The sequence below is a fragment of the Leiobunum rupestre genome, chromosome 4 (genome assembly GCF_980474605.1).
Source record: "Leiobunum rupestre chromosome 4, qqLeiRupe1.1.hap1, whole genome shotgun sequence".
Taxonomy (NCBI): domain Eukaryota; kingdom Metazoa; phylum Arthropoda; class Arachnida; order Opiliones; family Sclerosomatidae; genus Leiobunum; species Leiobunum rupestre.
Window position 1 is genome coordinate 37,609,648 of NC_143387.1, and position 21,953 is coordinate 37,631,600.

At 39.6% G+C, this 21,953-nt stretch overlaps 1 protein-coding gene across 3 annotated transcripts; it reads right to left on the reverse strand.

The window, feature by feature from the left end:
* Window positions 1–457: 457 nt before the first annotated feature.
* Window positions 458–21,277, reverse strand: LOC149947646 (uncharacterized). 3 transcript variants are annotated; one of them, XM_090173692.1, is made up of 13 exons: window positions 20,902–21,277; window positions 18,948–19,076; window positions 17,957–18,391; window positions 7,242–8,302; window positions 6,869–7,169; window positions 6,167–6,426; window positions 4,562–4,723; window positions 3,417–3,527; window positions 2,440–2,644; window positions 2,280–2,370; window positions 2,069–2,214; window positions 1,885–2,005; window positions 458–996 (listed from the first exon to the last, which is right to left on the reverse strand). In XM_090173692.1, the coding sequence occupies exons 3-13, from the start codon at window positions 18,387–18,389 to the stop codon at window positions 987–989; spliced, it is 2,901 nt and encodes a 966-aa protein (XP_090029818.1). In that variant the 5' UTR covers window positions 18,390–18,391; window positions 18,948–19,076; window positions 20,902–21,277; the 3' UTR covers window positions 458–986. The 3 variants fall into 3 exon arrangements, with proteins under 3 accessions (XP_090029818.1, XP_090029819.1, XP_090029817.1); XM_090173693.1 differs by lacking the exon at window positions 18,948–19,076; XM_090173691.1 differs by lacking the exons at window positions 18,948–19,076; window positions 20,902–21,277 and adding an exon at window positions 18,572–18,853.
* Window positions 21,278–21,953: the final 676 nt, after the last annotated feature.

Below are 21,953 nucleotides of genomic sequence, written 5' to 3' on the forward strand. Positions count from 1 at the left end.
TGGTATGCCGGACAGAAATGAGGAGTTGAAATGAATTTTCTGCCCCCCCCCCCCCCCCACAGTTATTACAACTAATTTAAAAACACTTTATACTCCCCTTACATGCACCTTCCCGACTTTCCCCAAAAATATTTTAATGAAATGTGTTTAGCGGATTAAAGGGAGTATGAACGCGCATATGGTACCTCGACGAATATCCATTTCTCCCACCAAATTTAACAAGAGCTAGGATTATTTGACGCTAGTTACGTTAATTATTTTAGCAGACGTTCTTCGATTTAGTTTTATACTCCCTTTACGTTTACCCTCAATAGAAATATTTCATAAAAACAAGTTAGAAAATCACAACAGCCTTTTTTTCCAACAGTTTCTTTAGGGACACAAAAGTAGAAACATAATTGCACTAAAAATCAGACTCAAAATAATGATTTAATTCAAATATCACTCAAAGCAGGCAAATGAACAAATATACCCTTGGATTTTAGTGCAAATATGCACGAGTCGAATATTAAAGGGGTTAATATGAGGAGAATAAATATGACATTATTAACAGGTTGTGTTCGCTAATTATACAAGCTACATGTACACTTACGTGTTGAATAATTAAGTAACATCGGCTTTCTACTCGCCCGTAATACAATATCAATGAACTATTTATATTCTTACACCATCGAGTCATTTATACATGAAAGATATTTTTAATCCGTGCAGGATTCGCGTTGTACGCCATAATGTTTGAAGATATTCGTACGCATTGTCTAAATATTTAACTACGTAATTCCTTTCGACTTGAATATACGATTCGGGGATTAATCTACGACGAACACACGGTCGCGTGAGTATCAGTAGCCACCCGAGCTTGGACGGCAGTCGTTCGAATGCCAAGTAGTTGAATACCGCCTCCGAACAGAGCTCGTCGAAAAGTCACGAAAATCGAAAAGTCGACCCATCTCTTATTTCATAGCCTTGAGGTCATTGAGAACGTATTAAGATATTCTGCAAGAAAATAAATAAACCGAAAGATTTATGACTAATTTTTCAAATTATCATTATTTTAGATATTGTGTTACAAGGGCGCGCGATCTTATATCGAATATTAAGAGTAAACCCTTCAATCAAAGCCCCTATATACTAAAGATCCAAAAACGTTTAAAATTGGTCCCTCCCGATGGGCAGGTCACTCCAATGATTATTAGGATACCCTCGTATGATTAAATCATGATTAGATTAGATTAAAATTAAATCTGTAGCTTTGGCTGTACAAAGATTAAAAATGATTAAATCATGATTTAATTTTTAATCGTAATTATTAGGACACCCTGTAACAAAGTGAGCTCCCCGTCAATAGTAATTATGAGTTTAGTAGTAAAGGTTAGTATTTCGTATCAGGCTTTCCATCTGTCTCGATAAACACTGTGTATTGTGAGAAAGCACTACCTCAATTAAGCAACTCTTTATCTCATGAATGAGAGTAGGACCCTATAAATAGCCCAGCAGGTTCTCCCTCCCCTTCGGGGGTTCTTCGAGGACCTCCAGCGAGAAACGAGAGATTTAAAATCCACGTGTTTAGCTCTTTATTCATTCTTTACCAGGCAAAACGAAGCCCGTCGCTCCCCCACGTTGAAGCTAACCAATGCCCCCAAGTTGAAACCTCAAACATTCTTCCCAATTTGTGGTATAATTTTAGTAACTCGGAGAAAATAAGATATCTTCTGGTTTAGATTGTGTGTCTGTTAACTCTTGTAGTTATGCCAAATCGATTTTTTAGATGACTCAGTAACCCGCCTTGTCTCGCAATCCCTACTTAACAAATGGGACCCATGGTCACGGTGTCATTAACTGTAATTGGTCAGCCAATAGTAGCCATAAAAAGGGAATTCTTACCCTCCAGAGCCGGCATAATCTTCCATGATTATTCCGTACTTGTTCGAAAAAGAATCCTGGAAAGTCGGGAAGGTGAGAGTATTGCCGGGCGAAGCGTTTCTATTGAGAGGCGGTAGCTGACCTGCGAAGACAGTACGATTATTAGGGACACTAATATAGCTAAAGAGACGTATTCCAAGCTTACCGCTGTTAGATCTGGATGACGCGGAACGGTTGTCCGCGGTTTTTGCCAACGGGCTACTCAATCGACTTGATTGAATGGGTGGGAGAGTTAGTTTCTGGTAATTCGTGTCTCGAAGCAAAGACGCTAAGGTATCCTCGGATTCATTACTGAAACGGCGATAACCTCAATGACATGGAATTCATAAGGTTATTTAATATTGATAAACACCTACCTCTCGGCAATGTCGGCTAGGGTTTGAGGACTATTGTGATGACTAGCGGGAGACGCGTGTCTAGACATATTACCGGAAAACACCATACCATCTAAAATATACATTGTCATCAATATTTAATTTTTAAAACAATTAACCTTTCTACAGATATTATACGAACTTGGATATAAATTAAGGTTGATTAATGTGGGTTGAGAATTGTGAGAAGGCGATATTCCCAAGCCACTGTCGTGCGTTACGAACTCGTTGGCACTGTAGCACTCTTCTCCGTCTTGTAACATCGGATGGTTGGGTCGTATCGCTTGGATAGTCAAACATTGGCTTAACTGATCTGGGTCCACTGGATCATTCAAATCACCACGAAGCTGCAAATAAAAATTATAATTTTGTTACGCATATAAATAACTCTAACAAAATAATTTAATATAATTTCATTAAAAATGCTGTTTCACCTTCTTTTATTAATATACAGAAAGTTGCTTTTAGAAATCCTTTAATATTAAAAAATTTTTGGCGAGTACTAATGGAATAGTTCTTGTTATAAGTAACGTGACCTTCTTGTTTCAATGTGGCTCTTACGTCACAGTCTCTTACTTTTACAAGTCTACAATCGCGGTCGCGAGGAATAAAGGTTTTTCTAGCGCGTGTCTTGTGACGTAAGAGCAACATTTTAATAAGTTGGTCAAGACCAAATTTTTTTTATAAATTCAACTAATAGACTATAATAGTAAATAGCATGTTTTTCTGGCAATTAAAAGTTTTTTTTTAAGTGCAGATAAGCGCAATCTATGCAACTGACACTGACGTTTAAGTAGTTTTAGTTGGGCGCTTACAAACACGACTGGCAGAAAGCCTTTATTTGATGGTTCATCATTGACAAGACAATAACAGTCCTTGTCTCGAGAAGGGATCGCGGTATGACGTCAGCAGCTTCATCGCGCAAAACGCGTATCGACGTTAGTCCTTTTCATTTACTTTGGCAACGGTTCCCGCACGCGGGACTACACAACTCTTTCGATAGATTGCGAAGAAAAGCATAACGTTCAACGTTGTGTATTGGCCTACTACCAAACGAGTCCCAGCACCAACTCTCTCTCTACAGCGGCAAATTAAGCAGAAAACGAACGAGAAACGTACCTTCTTCTTAGCTTGGTCCGTTTTGGTCGTGTGATTTTTGACGTGCTTTCGCAGTGAGCTCGGATCCGTATATCGCTTCGTACAACCTGGTATTTGGCAAGCGTATGGCTTCTGAAATTCCAACCAAATAAAAAACGTCAGAAAAGTATACTAAGAACAAAAAAGAAACGGCCTTTTTTCTTCTTGTAAAAGTTCTTAAATGAGGCGGCGCGATTTAAATTAGCTTTTTGTGGAGCTTTTTAAGAAGAATTGGAAACTAATTCAAAATGGGCGCTACGCGTGTTTGCCAAGATTAAACTGACAATTTGTATGTATTTGTCCGTTAATAAATAATGAAATTTATTAAACAATAGGTTATAACATTATCAAACATAATACGAAAATATGCAGTTACTATATTTTGTATTTCACAAACTTTCCCCTTCAAAAGAATTTTTCCATAAGCTCTGGTCTTCCCACTACACAAAGAGATTAAGATGTAGCTCTGGGTTTTTACCCGCTCTGGTTTCCCCACCAATAACAACACCTGTGCGAACCTCTCAATAGGAAGAACTCTTATCTTAATTGACTCGACCCCGTAGAGGGTTGAAGGTTCCGTTTTGAAAGTGACCAGTGAGTGAAAACGTGGTCAGAAGTGAGCAGTCTCTCGAGCAGTAAACTATACGCAAAATGCTTTTTCGCGGACTCCGATGTTCTCGTTATATACGCCACCGGGCTTAAAGTCGCGGGACGTTGTGGTAAAGCTGACCAATAACCTCGTGGGAGATGTTCAAGTCCGCGTTGGAATACCGACTACAAAAGACGACGCCATTACCCAGTTCGCCTGATTCGTAAGAGAAAATTAACAATCAATATATTTTATGGGAGACCAGAGCCAGAGCCTTTATGTTTTTGTGAATATATATCGTTTTAATCTTTAACTTGATTTATTAATAAATATCTTGGGAACCAGAATCCAAACCCGGTTTTCATTATTTTACTTTTAATGTTGACCCTTTTCTCTAAATGAATAAACCCCTAGACGTAACGAACCTTAAACTATACTTCCCCTTTAAATTAAATTAAAAGTGTCACAAGGTACGATTAATTAGTAATGGGAAAATTCTCAAAATTGTTTTTTGACAGGAACCAAAACGGTTTATTACCGTGTCTTGATGAGTTCTCTGATGTTTGGCCCTGTCCGAAGAATTACTGAAAGCTTTGGTGCAAGAAGGGTACTGACAAGCGTAAGGTCGTTCCCCAGTGTGTGACCTCAGGTGAATTTTGAGATTCTCCAGTCTGGAAAACGCCTTGAAACAGCCTTCAAACTGTGGGGGAAAAACATTCCTACATATAGATAGACCTATATAACTTATACGCTACTGGTTGCGTAGTTCGCGGAGTTTCGGTAAGGGTGAAGAGGGTGCTTGGTAGTTGCAAATTCCAACACGTTATCTTTTAATTACTTCAACGCAATGTTCCAAATTTTTAGTGGTTTGAGTTTCTCCTCTTTCGACCCTCAACTAATAACCCCCGACCCTTTCCCTTTGGAGGCCCATTAATAAAGTTTCGCGTCTCGATTCTGGGGCACCCATTTCGTGGCTACCCCGATGTAGCGTCTTTATACGCCAACGACGGTCGATGACTTTGAAAAATACTTAGCGATGGCACGACGGCAATGACCCCGACACCAGTCGTTTTTCTACGTGACATCTTCGTCTCCTCTTACCAATGTCAGCGGGCTTCTGAATTACGGGCGCTTTGACGTACTAAGAACCGCTACTACCAACTGTCGACTGGGGGAAATCTAACCAACGCCGAAAGCTGAACCGCCTCGCTCAACGGTCCCGATGAAGATTGCGAAGAATTTACCATTAAGGAGGCATTAAGAAATGCTTCAACTAGACCCTCCACTCAAAAAAAAAAAGCGAGAGTGCGCTCTTTCTTGTCAAACTCTAGTAGCTTAGAATGATTCCAAGTAAGCTATGTCACTTATATACCGAATAGTATAGTTCCACTAGTCCCCCAAAAGAAAAGATATATCGATTGAAACGTTTAAACATTCTTTTTGGATAATCTTCGAGACATATCTAAGAACAAAAGGCACGTAGTAGTTGAGCTTGGTGTATTAAATTAACCCTCGAATATTAACTTACAAGTCTAAAGTCTAAATACTAACGTTTAATACAGAAAGATGACCGTAAGCAATGGTAATTCGACTTTTTCACCACGCTTTAAGATTGTTTAAGATTTTTCTTTGGTATGAAGTTTGTCTGTCGCAAAATCTCTTCGTAACATCTATGATTTCTTTTTTTTATATATTCGCTTTCCGACGCGGACTCGTAAACGGCGGAGCGAGAGACACTTGTTTATGGAGATATTCTAGCGACGACTCTACGAAATTGGTTGTCTTAAAAAAGTGCCGTTACCCGATACTTAGGCTTTTTCTGCAAGTCTATCTTTGCGTGGTGGACCGTGCAGAAGCAGCTGCCGAAATTTAGGCCTATAATTTGATAAAAAAAATGTAACATACAAGGATACGCTTTTAAGAGACGCGTTTATACGGGTTTTGGCTGTGATATTTAGATAAAACTTGAAATTTAGAAGGCAAAGCGGCGGTAGACAGAAGGGTGACAGTCTCAATCCACCCACTCAAAATTGAAAGTGACACAAGCTAATGAAAAATACTACTTAAACCAGCATTTTTAGTAATATTGTGAGATACGCGGGGAAGCCATTGAATAATACATAAAATAAATTGGATAACTTACGGAACATTTGTTAGGCTTTTCTCCTGAGTGCACTCTCATGTGAATGAGTAGTTTGTAGCGGGCGTTAAACGGTCTGAGTCGTCTTTGACAACCCTGCCAGAAACAAGTGTACTCGTCTCCCTTGCGTTGGTCGACGTGTGTCTTTTCCAAATGTCGCACTAGCTCTTCCTGGTCGGGAAATGTGTGGCCGCAGTCGATCCACCAACATATGTATTGACGCACTGTCGATAAGTCGTCGTTAAATTCTCCCGGACGATCCCCTAATTAGCGACAAATAAAGAGAACGCCCAAATATAGCGCCTGCCCCAACAATATACCAATTTCAATTCAAAAAATACTAGGGGTCGGACACTCTGGATGTTTTTCTCTTAAAGAATTCGATTTAAAATAAAAATGCATACAAGTATCTAAGAACATGGTGCGTTCTTAGCCTCTGGTATCACCATCACGTACTTCGTAGCGTAAGTTTTTCTGCTTTTAGAAAGAGTGCCACGAAAATTCGAAAGCGGACGAACTTTCGCTAGAAAGTATGCGATGGTGGGGTTTTAGAACCTATGGAGTCCCGTATTCTTAAGTATCTGAATTAATTCTTGATATAAAGTCATTAGGAGGAAAATCGTGGATTTGGCATTGCTTCGAAAATATTTACGGGATTGTTGGAAGTGTCCAACCGCTCGTACACATCTATGAAAACAGGCTTACCTTCAGAACTATCGAAACTAGAGTAATTGGAAGGTTGACTACTGTCCGAGGAACTTTTCTTCTGCATTAGAAAATGTTTTCTAGCCATGTGTTGACCGTAAGAAGGTGGTGGCCGATTCAGTGAAGGAATGCATGCCGGACGCAACGACGCCAGCGCCGTTGGAGTTGGAAGAGCAGCCGTGGTCATCGGTGGCTCGGAACCGGTGTTCGGTTCCACGGATGGCTCGGACAATCTGGCCATAAGGTCTTTTTCGAACTGTAACATACTGTTTCGGTGAAGAACAGCCTGATTTTGGGAAACCTTAAAAGGTTGGAAAACGTACTCTTAGCGAAAGCGAAAAGAGCGAAATTACTAACGACCTAAGATATTTACCTGTAAAATATCTTGCATTGCTATCGACGACTCCATATTTTGCATAGCCTGGTACAGAGCTAGGTTACTGTCCAGGTCAATAAAATCTTCTTTGTTGCTCGGCTCTCGACCATTGACGATCGACGCTCCGCCGTTGGTTGAAACGCTGAGTCGATGTAAAGACGAGTTGGACGGACTGCTACTGCTGTTACGCGCCGATAAATGTCCGTAACAGCCGGGCGATATACTGGTCAAGGATCCCGAGCAAGACATGGGCAACAATGACGTTGGGGACATTCTAATTAAACTGTTTATATCAATTCCATCCGCGGAAAGAGGAGAGTTAGACAATGCCCTCTTATTTCTCGACCCTCTACCGGAGTACGAAGACCTGGTCGACTGACGAGGGCTGGCGAAGCTCGAAGAACACACGGATTCCGCGAAGGCCGCTGAAAACACGGGTAGAGCAGTCAAGGGCGCGCTCTGGGCAGACATTGCACTGGGTGCCATATTGACGTCCGAACTATCACACTGCTGATTGAATTCGACCGGAGTAGGGGCGGGAGCTGACAAAACTGGCGGCAATATGGCGTACCGGTTCCAGCTACTGGAAGACGGCCGTTCTTCTTTGATTTTATCGACGCTAATTAATTCTTCGCTTTCCAGCGGCTGACTCGGCGAGAGGGCTTCGCTCAAGTCTTCCGAGTTCAGTATTTCGGAAACGGAGTTGTACAGATCGGCCGGGATTAGAGACTCGAATATGTCTTCTTGGGCGCAGCTTTCGTTCATAGGAGACAAAACGTTCTCCAAAATCAAAGGGTCAAACGCGACTTGACTTGGTCTGTGATAATTGTCCAATGAAAGACAATTGTCTGTGGTCTGATCGCGACTCGGTTGAGAAGACTGGGCAAATTCTACGGAACATGGACTTTGGTCGGCGTATGACGGGCTGGACAGGTCACTCGTCAAGTTACTCGAACCGGGAGAGGAAAGGTAATCTAACAGCATGTTTTGGACGCCAATGGTAGCTGCTTTGCAGCTTGGCTGCTGGTGCTGCTGAGAGCCGTAGCTACTAGAGGAACCTGCGAAATATAATTTCCCAAAATAAATTCTCCGCAGCTTGGCCTACAACTCAACCTACGTTGTTGCTACTAGTTTGCCAAAATCGGGTTATGAAGTAGATCCGTAAGGAACATTTCTTTATATCACTCTTAAGATTGTTTCGCTTCACCCCTTTGTATTAAAAAAATGATCGCGTAGAATAGATGAGGAAAGGGGGGCTGGTGTGCCCCCTTTCATTCAAGTAAGCGAAAAGCTGAATGAAATCTGCCCGGGAAAAGCAATGAATAGCTCCTCCCTTTCCCTGACGCCAAGCTCGCGATGAGGCGCCAAACCTCGTCCAATTAAATCAAACAGAAGCCCAGAGCGTCTCTAGCAACGGGTCTACCATTGGTGGCAACACTTATGTATATATATATATGTGTATATGTCAGCGTAGTAAGAGTTTACTGGAAATTTGTAAAAGCAATCTTTCAAAGGTAATATAATAATATAAGAAGGAAAACAATCATATAACGATATCATTCGTCTATAATTATATTTCACGTAAGTGTGTTAGTTCCCTATCTTCCGCGTATTGACCATTTCGAGAATGACCACATATTTTTGGTGGACTTCGTACTAAGTAACTAAGTCTAATACGCACTCATTGCCTCGTCGACAAAGTGAGCGCGTGATGGAAACCGTACCGAGTTGTAGGATCAGCGCGTGATATTTTGTTTTTAAGTTTTGGCATTTTTTGGTAAATTCTACGTACCCATCAATAATTATTTCGACTAACTGACAAAAATATGACATACTTATCAAAATATATCTAGAAATAAAGAATCCCTATGTAAACGTCTGAGCTTTGTAGAACTCGCACTACAACCAATAACCCGAAAAATTAAAATTTTAATCGATTTCAGTTCAGAGAGTTAGTACTTCGTGGAAATCTAGGAAGGGGCACTTAAAATGAAATATTTTAGGACAACGTAAAAATAGCAGCGTGATATTATCCCATTTGAGCTTATTTCGTCGGTGTCATTTTTTAATCAGTAAACGAGGCAGCTGCTTGAAAAGCGTCAAGGGCAGAAGCAACAGGAGGAGGTCTAGACTCACTCGTCAAGTGTTTTAAGTGTCACCCCGCGTCGTGGTGCAGTTGAGACGCTTGGGTGGTATGTGGGGTGACCTAAAATGTCCTAAAAAACGCGAGATCTGAGGAGTGGTTCGGAGCGCTTGCATTCCGCTGTCTTTGGTTCTGGGTAAGGTCATCGGGGTGACTCACCGATTAAAAGCGAGCGGTGGTTGCCACAGACTGCGGCGAAAATATTAATTTGGAAAATATTCAAAGTTTAGCTTAAAGAAAGATATCATCGAATATGATATTAAATGTCCTTAAAAAAGCTTCTATCAAAAAATATTATCTTGGCGTTTGAAATTTACTGAGATTCAAGTGGACAAAATGGTCTGTAATGAAAAAAACTGTCTATGAACTACCAACGAACACTTGTCAGAATACCGTACAAAATTTTAGTAAAAATCTAAAATCCGCAGATTCTCTTTATCGTAGATTTTATATATGTATGGAAAAATATTGACAGAAAAGTAAAAAAAGGCATATGACCGCTTGGAAGAACATCTTAAATGCTACGTTTATTTCCTCCCTTTTTTCGTAACTTCATGCAAAGTAAATTTTATCTCGAAAGTAAATACATTATTCAGTTTAATTTGCTTTGATATATATAGTGTCTCTGGTACGCGAATGCGAGACCTTGAAATGGGGGATCATTGGCCCGAGGTGTACGCCACATTTAACGATTTAGCCAATATCAGATGAAAACGCCAGATAGGGTACTTGAAGCATCAACATTTGCATACTAAATATAATATAACACACAATATGAAATCTCCCGTTCATCAACGTAAACCGATATCTCTTTCAGAAAAAAACGTTCTTATTTCTTCTCGGCCTTCTCGCTCGCAAATTAGACACGTTGCTGAGTTGCCTTTATAGCATGGCCTACAATCTTCGAGAATTAAATACGAAGACAGAAGAAGGGAAAAAAACAAACTGAGGGCTTTAGGCCCGTCAGTAATCCGAGATCTGACTCATGTCTGAAACTCGAGAACTTGAATGAATTTCGGAAGGTCCTACTGGGCCTAGACTAGCTTAATATCTTCTTCGGTTTGTTTTTACAGGGCCAATCCATCCACTAGAGCAGAAGCCCTTTAGAATTTGATTTTTCGCGATGCGTATTTTGAAAAGACACTGCGGTTTCCTGCCCTTTATTAGTCTTTAGTGTGAAAGATCATTTAGCCTGACCGTGGGAGAATCACCCTAGATTGAGAGTTTACGATTTTGACGCGCCTACGACACATGGTCGCGCGGTTTTGGTGGAGAAAATTGCGGTGGGTGCAGCCGAGGGAGTTATATACATACGACCAAATATTACGATAGTTCACGAGAGTGTTCAGATTTTGCTAGCACCAGATTTTGCCCAGATATTATCCGTGTAAAAATCCTGTCTGTAAGTGCAGGGACGTCATTTCAAGATTTTTCAGGAAGGGGCAGAGCTTGAATGTCCGGGGATCTGGGAAAAAAGCGTTAAATTTAATATTTTTTGGAGTTTAAATCTAAATAGTGATTGCAAAATTCAGGATAATAGACAGAACAAAACATTTTCCCAAGATATTATATCTTGAGAAAATGTTTTTTTCTATCTATTTATGAACTTTTTTCGCTCATAAAAATCCAGGGGGAGGGTTATAATGCCCCTCTCAAATGACGTCCTTGTGTAAGTGAGGCGTTGGTTTTCTTGGGCTAAGGCCCTTCTACCCAAAAAAGATAACAACTGAGTTCAATACTGATGAATAATACCTGTGTTCTTCAATAATTCAAATTATATCTGAATTGTTATGTTTAGAGACTGTCCTTATCACCTACTAGGCTACTCGTCCTTTCGAACACTAGTTTTGTACATATTTGCAACGTTCTTACAGGTAGCGATACCAGTTAGTTCAAATCTTTCAAATATAACACTATGGAGTGTGACGTACATCCCCGTTTAAAAAAGTATTGGTCCTATAACTATTTCATCAGTTAATTTATCTCAGAGCCGCGTACCCATAGAGCCCTAACTGATAATCCGGTTATGTTATAGACGCCTTTTAAACACGTTAAAGCACGCATTTATATACATATACATCTAAATAGATATCATATACATATACATATACATATAAAAACCCATTTATGACCTAACGGCTGTTAAGGTATCTTGACTCGCGTCTGAATAACTTCCTCGAATGCGATACGGCCATTTGCGAATTAACGTATATAAAAATATGAAGAGCCCAGGAACGAACCACGAATAAAAATCAGCGAGTGATGTCGGGGAAGTCGTTCGTAAATCTTTGTTTTTATTGTTCGGAAGTGAAACGATATCTTGTCTTACAAACGCGGGAGGTCGCTCATGGCTGCGGCGCATGCACGACACAGTCCAACCGAATATTGCAGCGGCTTCCGGTCACTGATACTCCGTAGTCTCTCAATCTCCGCGGGGGAGGCCCGAAAGCCACGAGGCTAGTTGGGCCGCGCGGGTGACGAGCGTCGAGTTTTGTTTATTCGCGTCGTTGTGGAGGGGCTCGGCTGAGGGCTCGACGACGCTCACTTCATATTTTACGAATACGAACACGTGCGCATTGTAATCAGATCGAGATAGCTAATTTTAGATCGTCGAATGAGGGGACAGACTAGATCGCGAAGATAGGCGACCACGCGCGCGTATACATTTCTCCATATTTATTCGCGCAATGGAAAAATATAAGCGAGAACATTGTAACAATTGAAATTGGCCGTAAACACGCAAATACGGACACCGTGCGCTTCGGATTTAAATTGCATTCGAAAGTTCACCCCGGTTCACCCTTTACACTAGCATAGGTGGATTGCGGATTTGGTAGTTAGGAAAAAAACTGGCCATAGAACGCGTTAGAGGTTATATTATCTTTAAGGAAGGCTCATTTGGTCAAGGATCCTATATGTTAGAAGGATATGAGGCGAGGTACGAAAAATAACAGCGCCGTCGGTGGGTCATGCGCGATAGAGAATCCGTGTTTAGATTCCGTCAAGGACCAAACATGGAGGAAGCACCACCAAAATTTGTCCTTGAGGGAATATAAACAAGACGTCCCAACGTTAGAGGCTCTCTTAATATCGACGGCGCTGCCGGCGTTTTGAAAACACGGGCTGGCCGGAGGGCTACCTATCCTTCTAACATATAGGATCCTTGATTTGGTCACGCGGAAGGTCTCTCTCTCTCTCTCTCTACTTTTCTACTGAAAGTAAAATCTCATTTATGATGTTTGAATACCAACTGTATGTCAATGCGCTGCTTAACGCGTTAACTTGAGCGTAGTCCAAAGGAAAAGACTCGTTAAATTCGTGTACCTGCATCAGCCACGAACAGACCTTCCTCTTTATCGTGTGTTTCTCTAAACATTTCGTTTTTCCAAGGGCGTATAATAAATTTTTACGTTACCCACTATACCCAAAAATCAATTGACTTTTAATTAAATATCATTATAATCCAACATATAAATAAATTATATTTTATAATTTACCTCGAATGATAGTGCGCTTTAAAAGGTAAACACGCAACGAGTCACCACAGTATTATGGATCGGTAATTGATTTAAAGCAAATTTTGCGATATGAAACTTATTTAAATTGAAATAATAATTGTCGTGGCAACACGGAATGAGTCAGTGAACCCTGGTGTTACGATTCGGTGTTACAGCGTGTGCGCGTCGCACTCCTCATTCGTTGAGGAGGTCCACCGAGCTCGCGTCCCCTGAAAATGTGAGCAAAAAAATGCCGAAGAGCTAGCGACGGAGATAGAGAGTGTAACGTGGCTGATATAAAATGACACGCGGTTTTTTAACGTTTAAACTTACCGGGAGATCATCCTTCGTGAAGCGCGTGTGACGTTCACCCCAAAAGGTTGACCCACACGTGACGGAAAAATACGAGAGGGGGATGATGGGCACGCTGAAACTCATCTCTGACGAGCATCTATATATTAAAGGCATTCTTTCTCTTTTATCATTTCTCACTTAACCGGCCACGGTTTAAAAAAAAAATATGTATATATACTTAATTTTTTTTTGTTGCTACTCCTCTAAACTTTATTACTTCTAGCAGCTGCGCGTAATTTTTTTCGACATCGGGGTTGTAAAAATATCGTCACCTTTTTATTTAGGAAGAAAGATTGCGCTTTTTAGCGAATCAGTGACATAAATCCGATTCTTTTCTGTTTCTATTAGTCTCTGTTTAGAGCGTATAATTTTTATCCAGATCATTTATAGTCGCCAAGGGTTTGCGGTATTAATTAAAAGAGGTTAAATATGGTAAAATATCTTATTGGAAAAAGTAAAGTTCAGACTGCACCACAAGATTTGTCCAACTCGTTGCTTTGGATTGAAATTTAAGCAGTGAGAACAGCAAAAGTTAGTACGCGGTTAGGGGTCCAATACACGACCAGAGCTAAAACTAGGTTTATCGGGTAGGTGACATATTTTTGGGTGAACAATAATGTTTGAGATATCCAACTATTTGAGATTCAAAGGTATTTTCGGTTTTATCTGTAGAGGCTATAGAAAATATCTTTTAGAATATCATAAAAATCAATTTAAAGGATTAGGCCAATTCTATATTCATTTATATATGTGTATCTATTTTTCGTAAGGGGCCTTAGCTAAAAGCAATTCTGTAATAAAATTTCTCAAAACCCAGAAATGTCACCGAAATTCAAAAAATCAGAACATTGGCACCCATTTTCCGGTAACGCACCTATGCTTTTTATTTAAATCGTACTAACGCTTTACGGGCCAAAACTACTTATTAACTAAATTTTGGAGGGAACAGCACACCACTGTTGAAATTTCATGTTTCTAGAAGAAACTTTAAACTGCAGCAGATCAATCAATTTCAAATTTCGCCGATGCTTTTTTAAATGGAGAGGTCAAAAACATTTCCCGAAATGTCTCTATTTTATTAAAAACTAACCACTCAATATTTTTTGATGCGGTTTTCACCATAAATTTTAGTTTTTAATGGGCTATAGGGCTATCTAACTGGTTAAAGCTTGACCATTCCCCTTTAATTTAGTTTGTCTTGTAAATTCATGCTAAAAACTAAAATAAATGAAAACTTCGAATTGGTAGAGTGGAGTACATGGCTCGATGACCTTACTTTTGCACATTGAGAACAATCGTGCCGAAGCAAAGGCTGTGGACGTTGCTGGCTAAACCAACAGATAAAGTTTCGGAAATATTTATTAGATTTAACACAGTGAGGCCATGCTCATTTAGTCATTGAAGCTGAACATTACTACGTATAACCACGGTCTAGATAGACACTTAAATATTTATCTGTAAAATTAAAAATTCAGATTCCAAATATATTTAATCAAAGAATCCATCCCATGGCTACACAACTTCCTCTCAACCCTTGAGGAAGTCACTACGTGCCTATATTTGGGGCATTCCGTTGACTTGGTCTATTTAGACCTACGCAAGGCTTTCGATACGGTCCCGCATTCGCTGCTTATTCGGAAACTTGAGTATTTAGGGGTTCCACCTTTGATTGTCAATTGGATCGCGGATATTTTGAGTGGTCAAACACAGCGAGTGGTCCTGCGTGGGGTCTGTTCGGAATGGTGTGAGGTGACCAGTGGGGTGCCTCAGGGATCTGTGTTAGGCCCAACTCTTTTTGTTATATTTATTAATGACCTTCTTCTGGTAATCAAGGAGTCTTTTCTCAAATTGTTTGCCGATGACAATAAGATTGGTCATAAAATAGTTTCACCGACTGATTCGCTATTACTCCAACGGGACATTGATGCTTTGGCCCATTGGCTCTCCTCGAACGGTATGAGCTTCAACACTACTAAATCAGTTGTTCTCCATTGCGGGGCTAATAACCCTCGCTATCAGTACAGTTTGGGGGGTAAAGCGATAGAGGCGCATGCTGTGGTTTGGGACCTTGGGGTCATGCTTTCCGGCCATATGTTCGGGGATACCCATAGCAAAGCCGCTTCCGCGCGCGGTACAAGGGCTTTGTATATGCTGCGGAGATCATTCTCTCATTTTAGTGTCAAATCTTTCAAAATCCTGTACAGTGTCTACATTCGCCCTCACTTAGACTACTGTTCCAGCATTTGGTCCCCCACCTGGTCAAAGACATTGAGAAGCTGGAAAGGGTGCAAAGAAAGGCCACGAAGCTAGTTTCAGGGTTCAGAACCTTACCGTATGATGAAAGGTTAAAAAGGTTGGGTCTTCTGTCCTTTAAGGACAGACGTCTTCGCGCTGACTTAGTTGACACCTTCAAAATCATTTATGGCCTGTATGATGTTACTGCAGTTGACTTCTTCGACATCAAGTGGGAGGGCCGAAAGGCTCCCACAATCCGTAAAAAGTGGTGCAACGGGGTCGCTAGGCGGGTTTTCTTCACTCAACGCACTGAGAGAAAAAACTGTAGAATTTACAGAAATATTTTACGGCACCCGTTCTGTATCTTTTTTAATACAGTACTGTACTGTTGAAATTACTATATTCAAGAAATATTTACAGTGTAAATTACAGGATCTTTTTAGGTATTTAAAATACAGGGGCTTCATGTAGTATTTATCGTTGAATTGTCATTTTCAGTATATATTACAATTTGTTTTACAGTATAAATTACAGGATGTTTTAAGTATTTAAAATACAGGGGCTTCATGTAGTATTTATCGTTGAATTGTAATATATACATACATTTTCAGTACATATTACTATTTGTTTATAGTAAAAATTAGAGGTTTGTTTCAGATATTTGTAATAAAGGAAAGCCATGTAGTTTCTATGGTAGAAATGTTATATATGTACATATTTGTTCAATACATATTACTATGTATTTACAGTAACAAAATTAACAAGTTTTAAGGTATTTAAAATACAGGTAGTTCCTGTAGTTATTGTGCTCGAAGTTGAATTGCTACCAAACAGTAATAATCCATAAAAATGCATTATTTGTTGTAAATCAACTAATATGAAGAAAAGATTTTAGTGACAACTCGTAAAAGCATTAATGGAGTCTTATTTTTAATTACCCATCAAATGAAAACAAATTAATGTTTATACATTTAAATGCAAATTCATCGCGTTAGTGTTTGTGGTTTGAAATAAGTTTAATACGCGTCTGGATTCCGAGCCGATGAGTTGCATTAATATGTTGTGCACGTGTTTATCTCTCTTGCTTTGAACTCTAGTTCTGCTGGAGCTTATTGGTATAATATTTACCAATTTGTTGAATAATTTTTACAATTAAAGTACCTTATTGGTTAAAAATTAATAACGGAAGTGTTTAGTGTACATAAACTTATTTTTAAAAAGGGTAGTAAGAACAAATCAAATATATAATATTTCCTGGCTATATTCAGGCAGTTTTTAAATGTAAATTCCGTAAAATTTACATGCTTGTTAGAAATTTTAATTATTAGCTCAGTTGTATACATTACAATGATTCTGGTGGAAAATTTTACTATGAGCTATTTGTATAAATTACAGGAATCTCAAGTAAAAGATATTTACGAAACTTTCTGTAAAAAATACAGAACATTCCTGGCTACTGTGCGTCCAGGAGTTCCATGTAATTTCTACGCCATATTTTTCTCTCAGTGCGGGTTGTTAAATTTGGAATGATCTCGCGGCTGCCGTTAAGACCAAATCCTCCGCATCGGCATTCAAGTGTCGATTAGATACATATAAAAACTGGGGCTGAACTGTTGTTCATTTCAGCATTATACTTACAATTAGCCTTTTTTTTTAAATTTTATTACTGTCGCTTCATATGTATCTTTTTTTTGCGAAATTCTGTTTTTTTATTTTCGTTTTTCGGGCACTATCATTGTATCAATTAATATTAATGTAAATAGTTTCTTTTGTTTCGAGCGTTATAGTATCTTTTGTATCGCGTATCAGGGCCCAATAAGTGTACAGCTTTTTTATCCTGAATTAAAACATTATTATTAACTACCAACTTATTCAATGAACTTTTCATGATACGTAACGATTGAAATTGGCTCAAAATTGCACCGGGGCAGGCGAATAGTTTCTACCTAAAGAGATAAATCTTGCGGAGATTTAAAAATAGTCCCACTTTATAACTACCGCTCCAACGTTTGAGACCTTGAAAACCGAGCAAAAAATACCCGCAATTTTTCTTACGGTGGTGGTTTGGGATAAAAATGTTTTTACATAATGATATTACAAAATTCTTATGGAGTCATAATATTTTCCTAACCAAAAATTTCCACGAATTGGAGCGTAAATAGATATATCCTAAAACTTTCGAGTAAGTATGGCTTGGGAAAGAGTTCAAAAATTCGCGGAGGAGGTGACGTGGAACGCGCAAAGTAAACACTATATCGGGTTTACTGATTTTACGTAACGGCAAGTATTATTAAACTTTATGCAAAAAAATTAAATTGATCATTTGGCTATTATATGGATTTTTGTATTACCCTCTTCGATAAAATATCGTTATACACGCGTAGAGTTTGCTTAACTTCTTTCAAATGCGTATGTCCCATAATGCCCGAAACAATCATAGTTTTTGCGAGAATTAACTCATTATTAAAGAAAGTGAAACTTACCAGGTCTAGCTGGAGGCATAAAATGTCCAACCACAAGGTTTTCATAGCCACTTCCATAAACGCCACAGCTCCAACCTGGAGGTATGGCTGTTCTTCTAACCGGGGCATTAATATTGGTATTACCCGGAAGAGATTTGCCACTTTGAAGAGGACAGTTTGCGTTAACGGTGTTCAACCGCGCGGTAGGTTGACTGAAAAGTCCACTAATATCACAGTTCGAAGAAGCGTAGGCTTTCTTGTCAGTTGCAGAGGGGTCCTGGTAAACCGAAGAACTATACACATCTCGAGTTTCTTTGAGCGGCTCCTCGAACGAGTTCACGTTGGACGATGGCGCGCTTCCGGGAATATCACACACCACGCCGGAGTCATTGCTGTCCACGCTAGCTCCACTAGGTGGATCCGAATGGTCTAGGCCGTAAGAGTGACGAGCCATCACTAAAAATAAAACAATATTGCAGTCAATAAGAGTGTCCGAGGTTACATTCAAAATGTTCAAAGTTAATTCCACAAAAACTAGCTGTTCGCGGATTTTTAAGCATTCCACTAAAAGTTAAATAAGAAAAAAGAGCTAGATTATTACAAAAATGCAATCACTGAAAATGATAAAATTATTACTTAAGTTACTTTTCCAGCAGAAATGTTTACGATATTGTTCGTCCACAAACTCGGGCAAATTATTCCACATTGTTGACACTTAACTTAAATTCTAACTAATTTACAAACAGCAACTGTTAACATTCGCGGATTCTGCACTGGACAGTGCTAAAACTACAATCCAAAAATCTTAACTTCGCGACTCTTCGTCCTTAACCTTAAACCGAATAAATTTTGAGGACCGAACAGCGCGAAGTGAGAATAATATCTGCAGGAACCACCGTCGATTAGAACACTTCCACCACTGCAGGATTCTCGAAATGAAACGTGCAGTAAACTAAGCATTCCAAACAACCACTGTTTTTCGGATTCTGCGGAATACGAAGGAAAGGCTTACGGAGTTGGAAGAATCCCAATAGAACTTCCGGTTGAGGGAAAAAATGCTACGGGCCAAGGGCGTTCACTCGTCAGTAAAAGCGAAGATAAGCGAGCTTTTCGGTTACGTTGTGCAAACCTCCAAAATGATCTAGTTCGCCAGAAAACAGAGGAGAAAGATGGTTGTTAGAGCCGTAGGTACGGATCAGCTTCGCCACGGAGCGGCGGAAGCAGCCTTACCCCTCTTACCGAGAACGGGCGAATATCAATCCGGGAATCTGATAGGATTCGGGGATGAACATACCGATGTTCTTAACGTTTCTAATATTATAACTCCATTTCTGAACATTCTTCTTGGAAATTTGTTTACTAAGGGAGGAGTTTTTTTTTGTAGTCAACTATACCATTTTAATTTTGCATTGCTTGCCAAAAAGTTGACATTCCTAACATCTCATCCTCGAGCGATCAACGCTAAAGCATTTGCTTTCTATTATTATTCGTGTGTAATGGCATTTTCCTTTTACCCGGGTCGCTCTCAGATTGATCTCGTTAATGTAATGTCCATTAGACATGGAACGCCAAATGTGATTCGAGAGCGTAAAAAATTAAACCATCAGTGTGATCTTTAGCTCCAAGTAATATGGTTTACTGCAGTTGAAAACGCCACATCAAAATCATTTATTGTCGCAAAGGTAGCAAATTTCACATAAATGTTCAGTTCCCTATCTTCCGTGTGTTAAATGTTTACTAAGAGCTATTTTCTAGAATGAACACGCATTTTTGGTGGACTAAGTCTTTGCCTCGGTGTCATAGCGAGCACGCGCATAGAGCCGTGCCGAGGCGTAGGACGGGCGTCTGATTATTTGTTTTTGAGTATTTTTTCTGCTAGAGGCACTTATCTTTATGGGTGCATGCCTCAATTTACGTAGCTATTAGTACTTATTTCGACTAACTGGCACACTTATGGAATATAATTATAAACTTATGACGTAAATGATTACTAAATTCTTTACTATCAATTCACTCGTTGAAATAATACTAACTTTTTAAAGTTACCACAGAAGCTCATCGCTTTTTTGTATTCCAAAATTTACATGACGTATTAAAGTGGTTAGGAATTTTTGTACCCTCTCTCTAACCAACTAACGTAAGTAAAATACTCCTACGAAACCGAAAGTTGTAGGAGATTTTGAAAGTTCCAAAATAGCATTGGAAACAGTAGGTAAAACAGGCTGAGTTGGGCTGCCTGTCGAAAGAATTGACAGGAGTACAATGTTGAAGCCTCTCATTTAGTGGGACTTGGTCCAATTTGCGTCACGCTGACGTTAGATAGCGATACATATAGAGCATACGTAGTGTCGTGTCCCGCGGAGGAAATGTTGAGTCAACGGTGAAGACGAAGGAAACGTAAGCTAATGGTTTCCATCCTTTGATTACCATAAATGGTATACAGTTGACAAATGCTAAACTAATTGTGGTTTTAACGATACCCTTTCTAAAAACTGTTTACCTTAAATGTCTTCAAAATAAAAAAAAGTTAAAAAAGTTTCGAGTTAGAGTAAAAATGTACATAATATAAATGATATTCGAAACTTATCAAATACCAAAACCATTTAATTAAAATGCGTTCATTGTGGTTGAAAATTGCTCAAATTAAAACAAGGGGTAGGAGAAATTGAAAGGCATTCCGCTAAATAGAATGTAAAACAAAAAGACAAGGAATCGTTAATCAGCTGATTACGTCGTTGAGGTACGCGTATACGGTTAAATAAGGGACCAACGGAGAATCAATCGAGCTCGAAGCTGTATTAATCGTATCGATAAACGGCGATAAGAACGTGGAGAGACGTTCACTCAAAAACGAATCTCTGAAGCGAACAAACTTCGTGGTTACGAGCCAGCAGACTCTTTTACTTCGAAGAAAGTTTGGCTACACTAGAATTAGAAAGGAACGTCGCGAACATTTCTTGGCTTACCTTTGAGTATGGCTAAGAGTCGGCTCTACACCTATAGCGTCGTGTAAACGGCAATGCAGCAGGGGTTACGGGCCAAAGGGGGATCCCCTCGTCATATCGAAGAACGGCAAACAAAGTTGTCGGACACGGATTCCCATTCGCAAATCGCGTCAAGTCGATATCCATCTTCGAGCTCATTGTTTCGTTCCTCCCCATTCTCTCGCCAGGAGGCTTTTTAAGCCTTTCGAACGATGACAAGGTTCGAGCGGCTCTTTTCCATGGCGCGAGAAACGGATCCGCTCGAACCGAGGCGACACTGTTTTTAGCGACGAAGGAGAACAGGTCGCGGCACTCGAGATTTAAAATAAACCTGGCTGGATGAGAGAAAATACATTTTCACGTATATTGCTGGCGAAGAACGAACAAAGGCAGCTAATACGCGACATCTTGAGAACCAAAACAACGCTCAACAATTGATACGGCGGAAAATGTTGATTCGCCGAGAGCTTACGTTGTATTTAGTTATAGCTCGCGCGTTCTTATCTTCAAGTGTAATATTCATCTACATGGAATTGTTCCTCCTAGAAAGTGATTAGAAAACAGTTACTCTATAATGGTTTGGCTGACATATCATTCTGTTCGTTGTAATTGCCAAATAGAATCATAGGTAGAAATCAGAATCGTGAGAGCGTAGCCAGGGGGGGGGGGGCACAGGGCCCCTCGAATTGTACAGTTGTATTTACAACTGTTTTGGTCTTCAGTTTTTTTTTTCAATTGTGTACCCCCCAATAAACCTAAACCCTGGCTACGCTACTAACTTAAACATATTTGTTTTCATGAAAGCCAGTCACTACGCGAGACTGCAGCTAAAGTTTCGTGGGTGCATAAAATAGTGCAATATTTTTTTTAAACTAAATTTGGGGAAAATTTTGATTTCTACGTTTCTAGCTAAAGTTTACAGAGATTGTACAGAAAGTATTTTGATTGAACAGACGGTTTTCTTATGTTTAATTGAAACTCGGCCAATAGCTGGCGACACTTTTTACTAAAATTTAAATTAAGTGTGAAGGCTA

What these genes read in the sequence shown, in the direction of transcription:
- LOC149947646 (XM_090173691.1), bottom strand. Translation starts at nt 18,641, where the DNA reads ATGTGGAATAATTTGCCCGAGTTTGTGGACGAACAATATCGTAAACAT. An exon ending in TATGCCTCCAGCTAGACCTG is followed by an intron (nt 8,303 to 17,956) that starts GTAAGTTTCACT and finishes TATATTTCGCAG; the next exon opens with GTTCCTCTAGTAGCTACGGC. An exon ending in AAAAGCCTAACAAATGTTCC is followed by an intron (nt 4,724 to 6,166) that starts GTAAGTTATCCA and finishes TTTCCCCCACAG; the next exon opens with TTTGAAGGCTGTTTCAAGGC.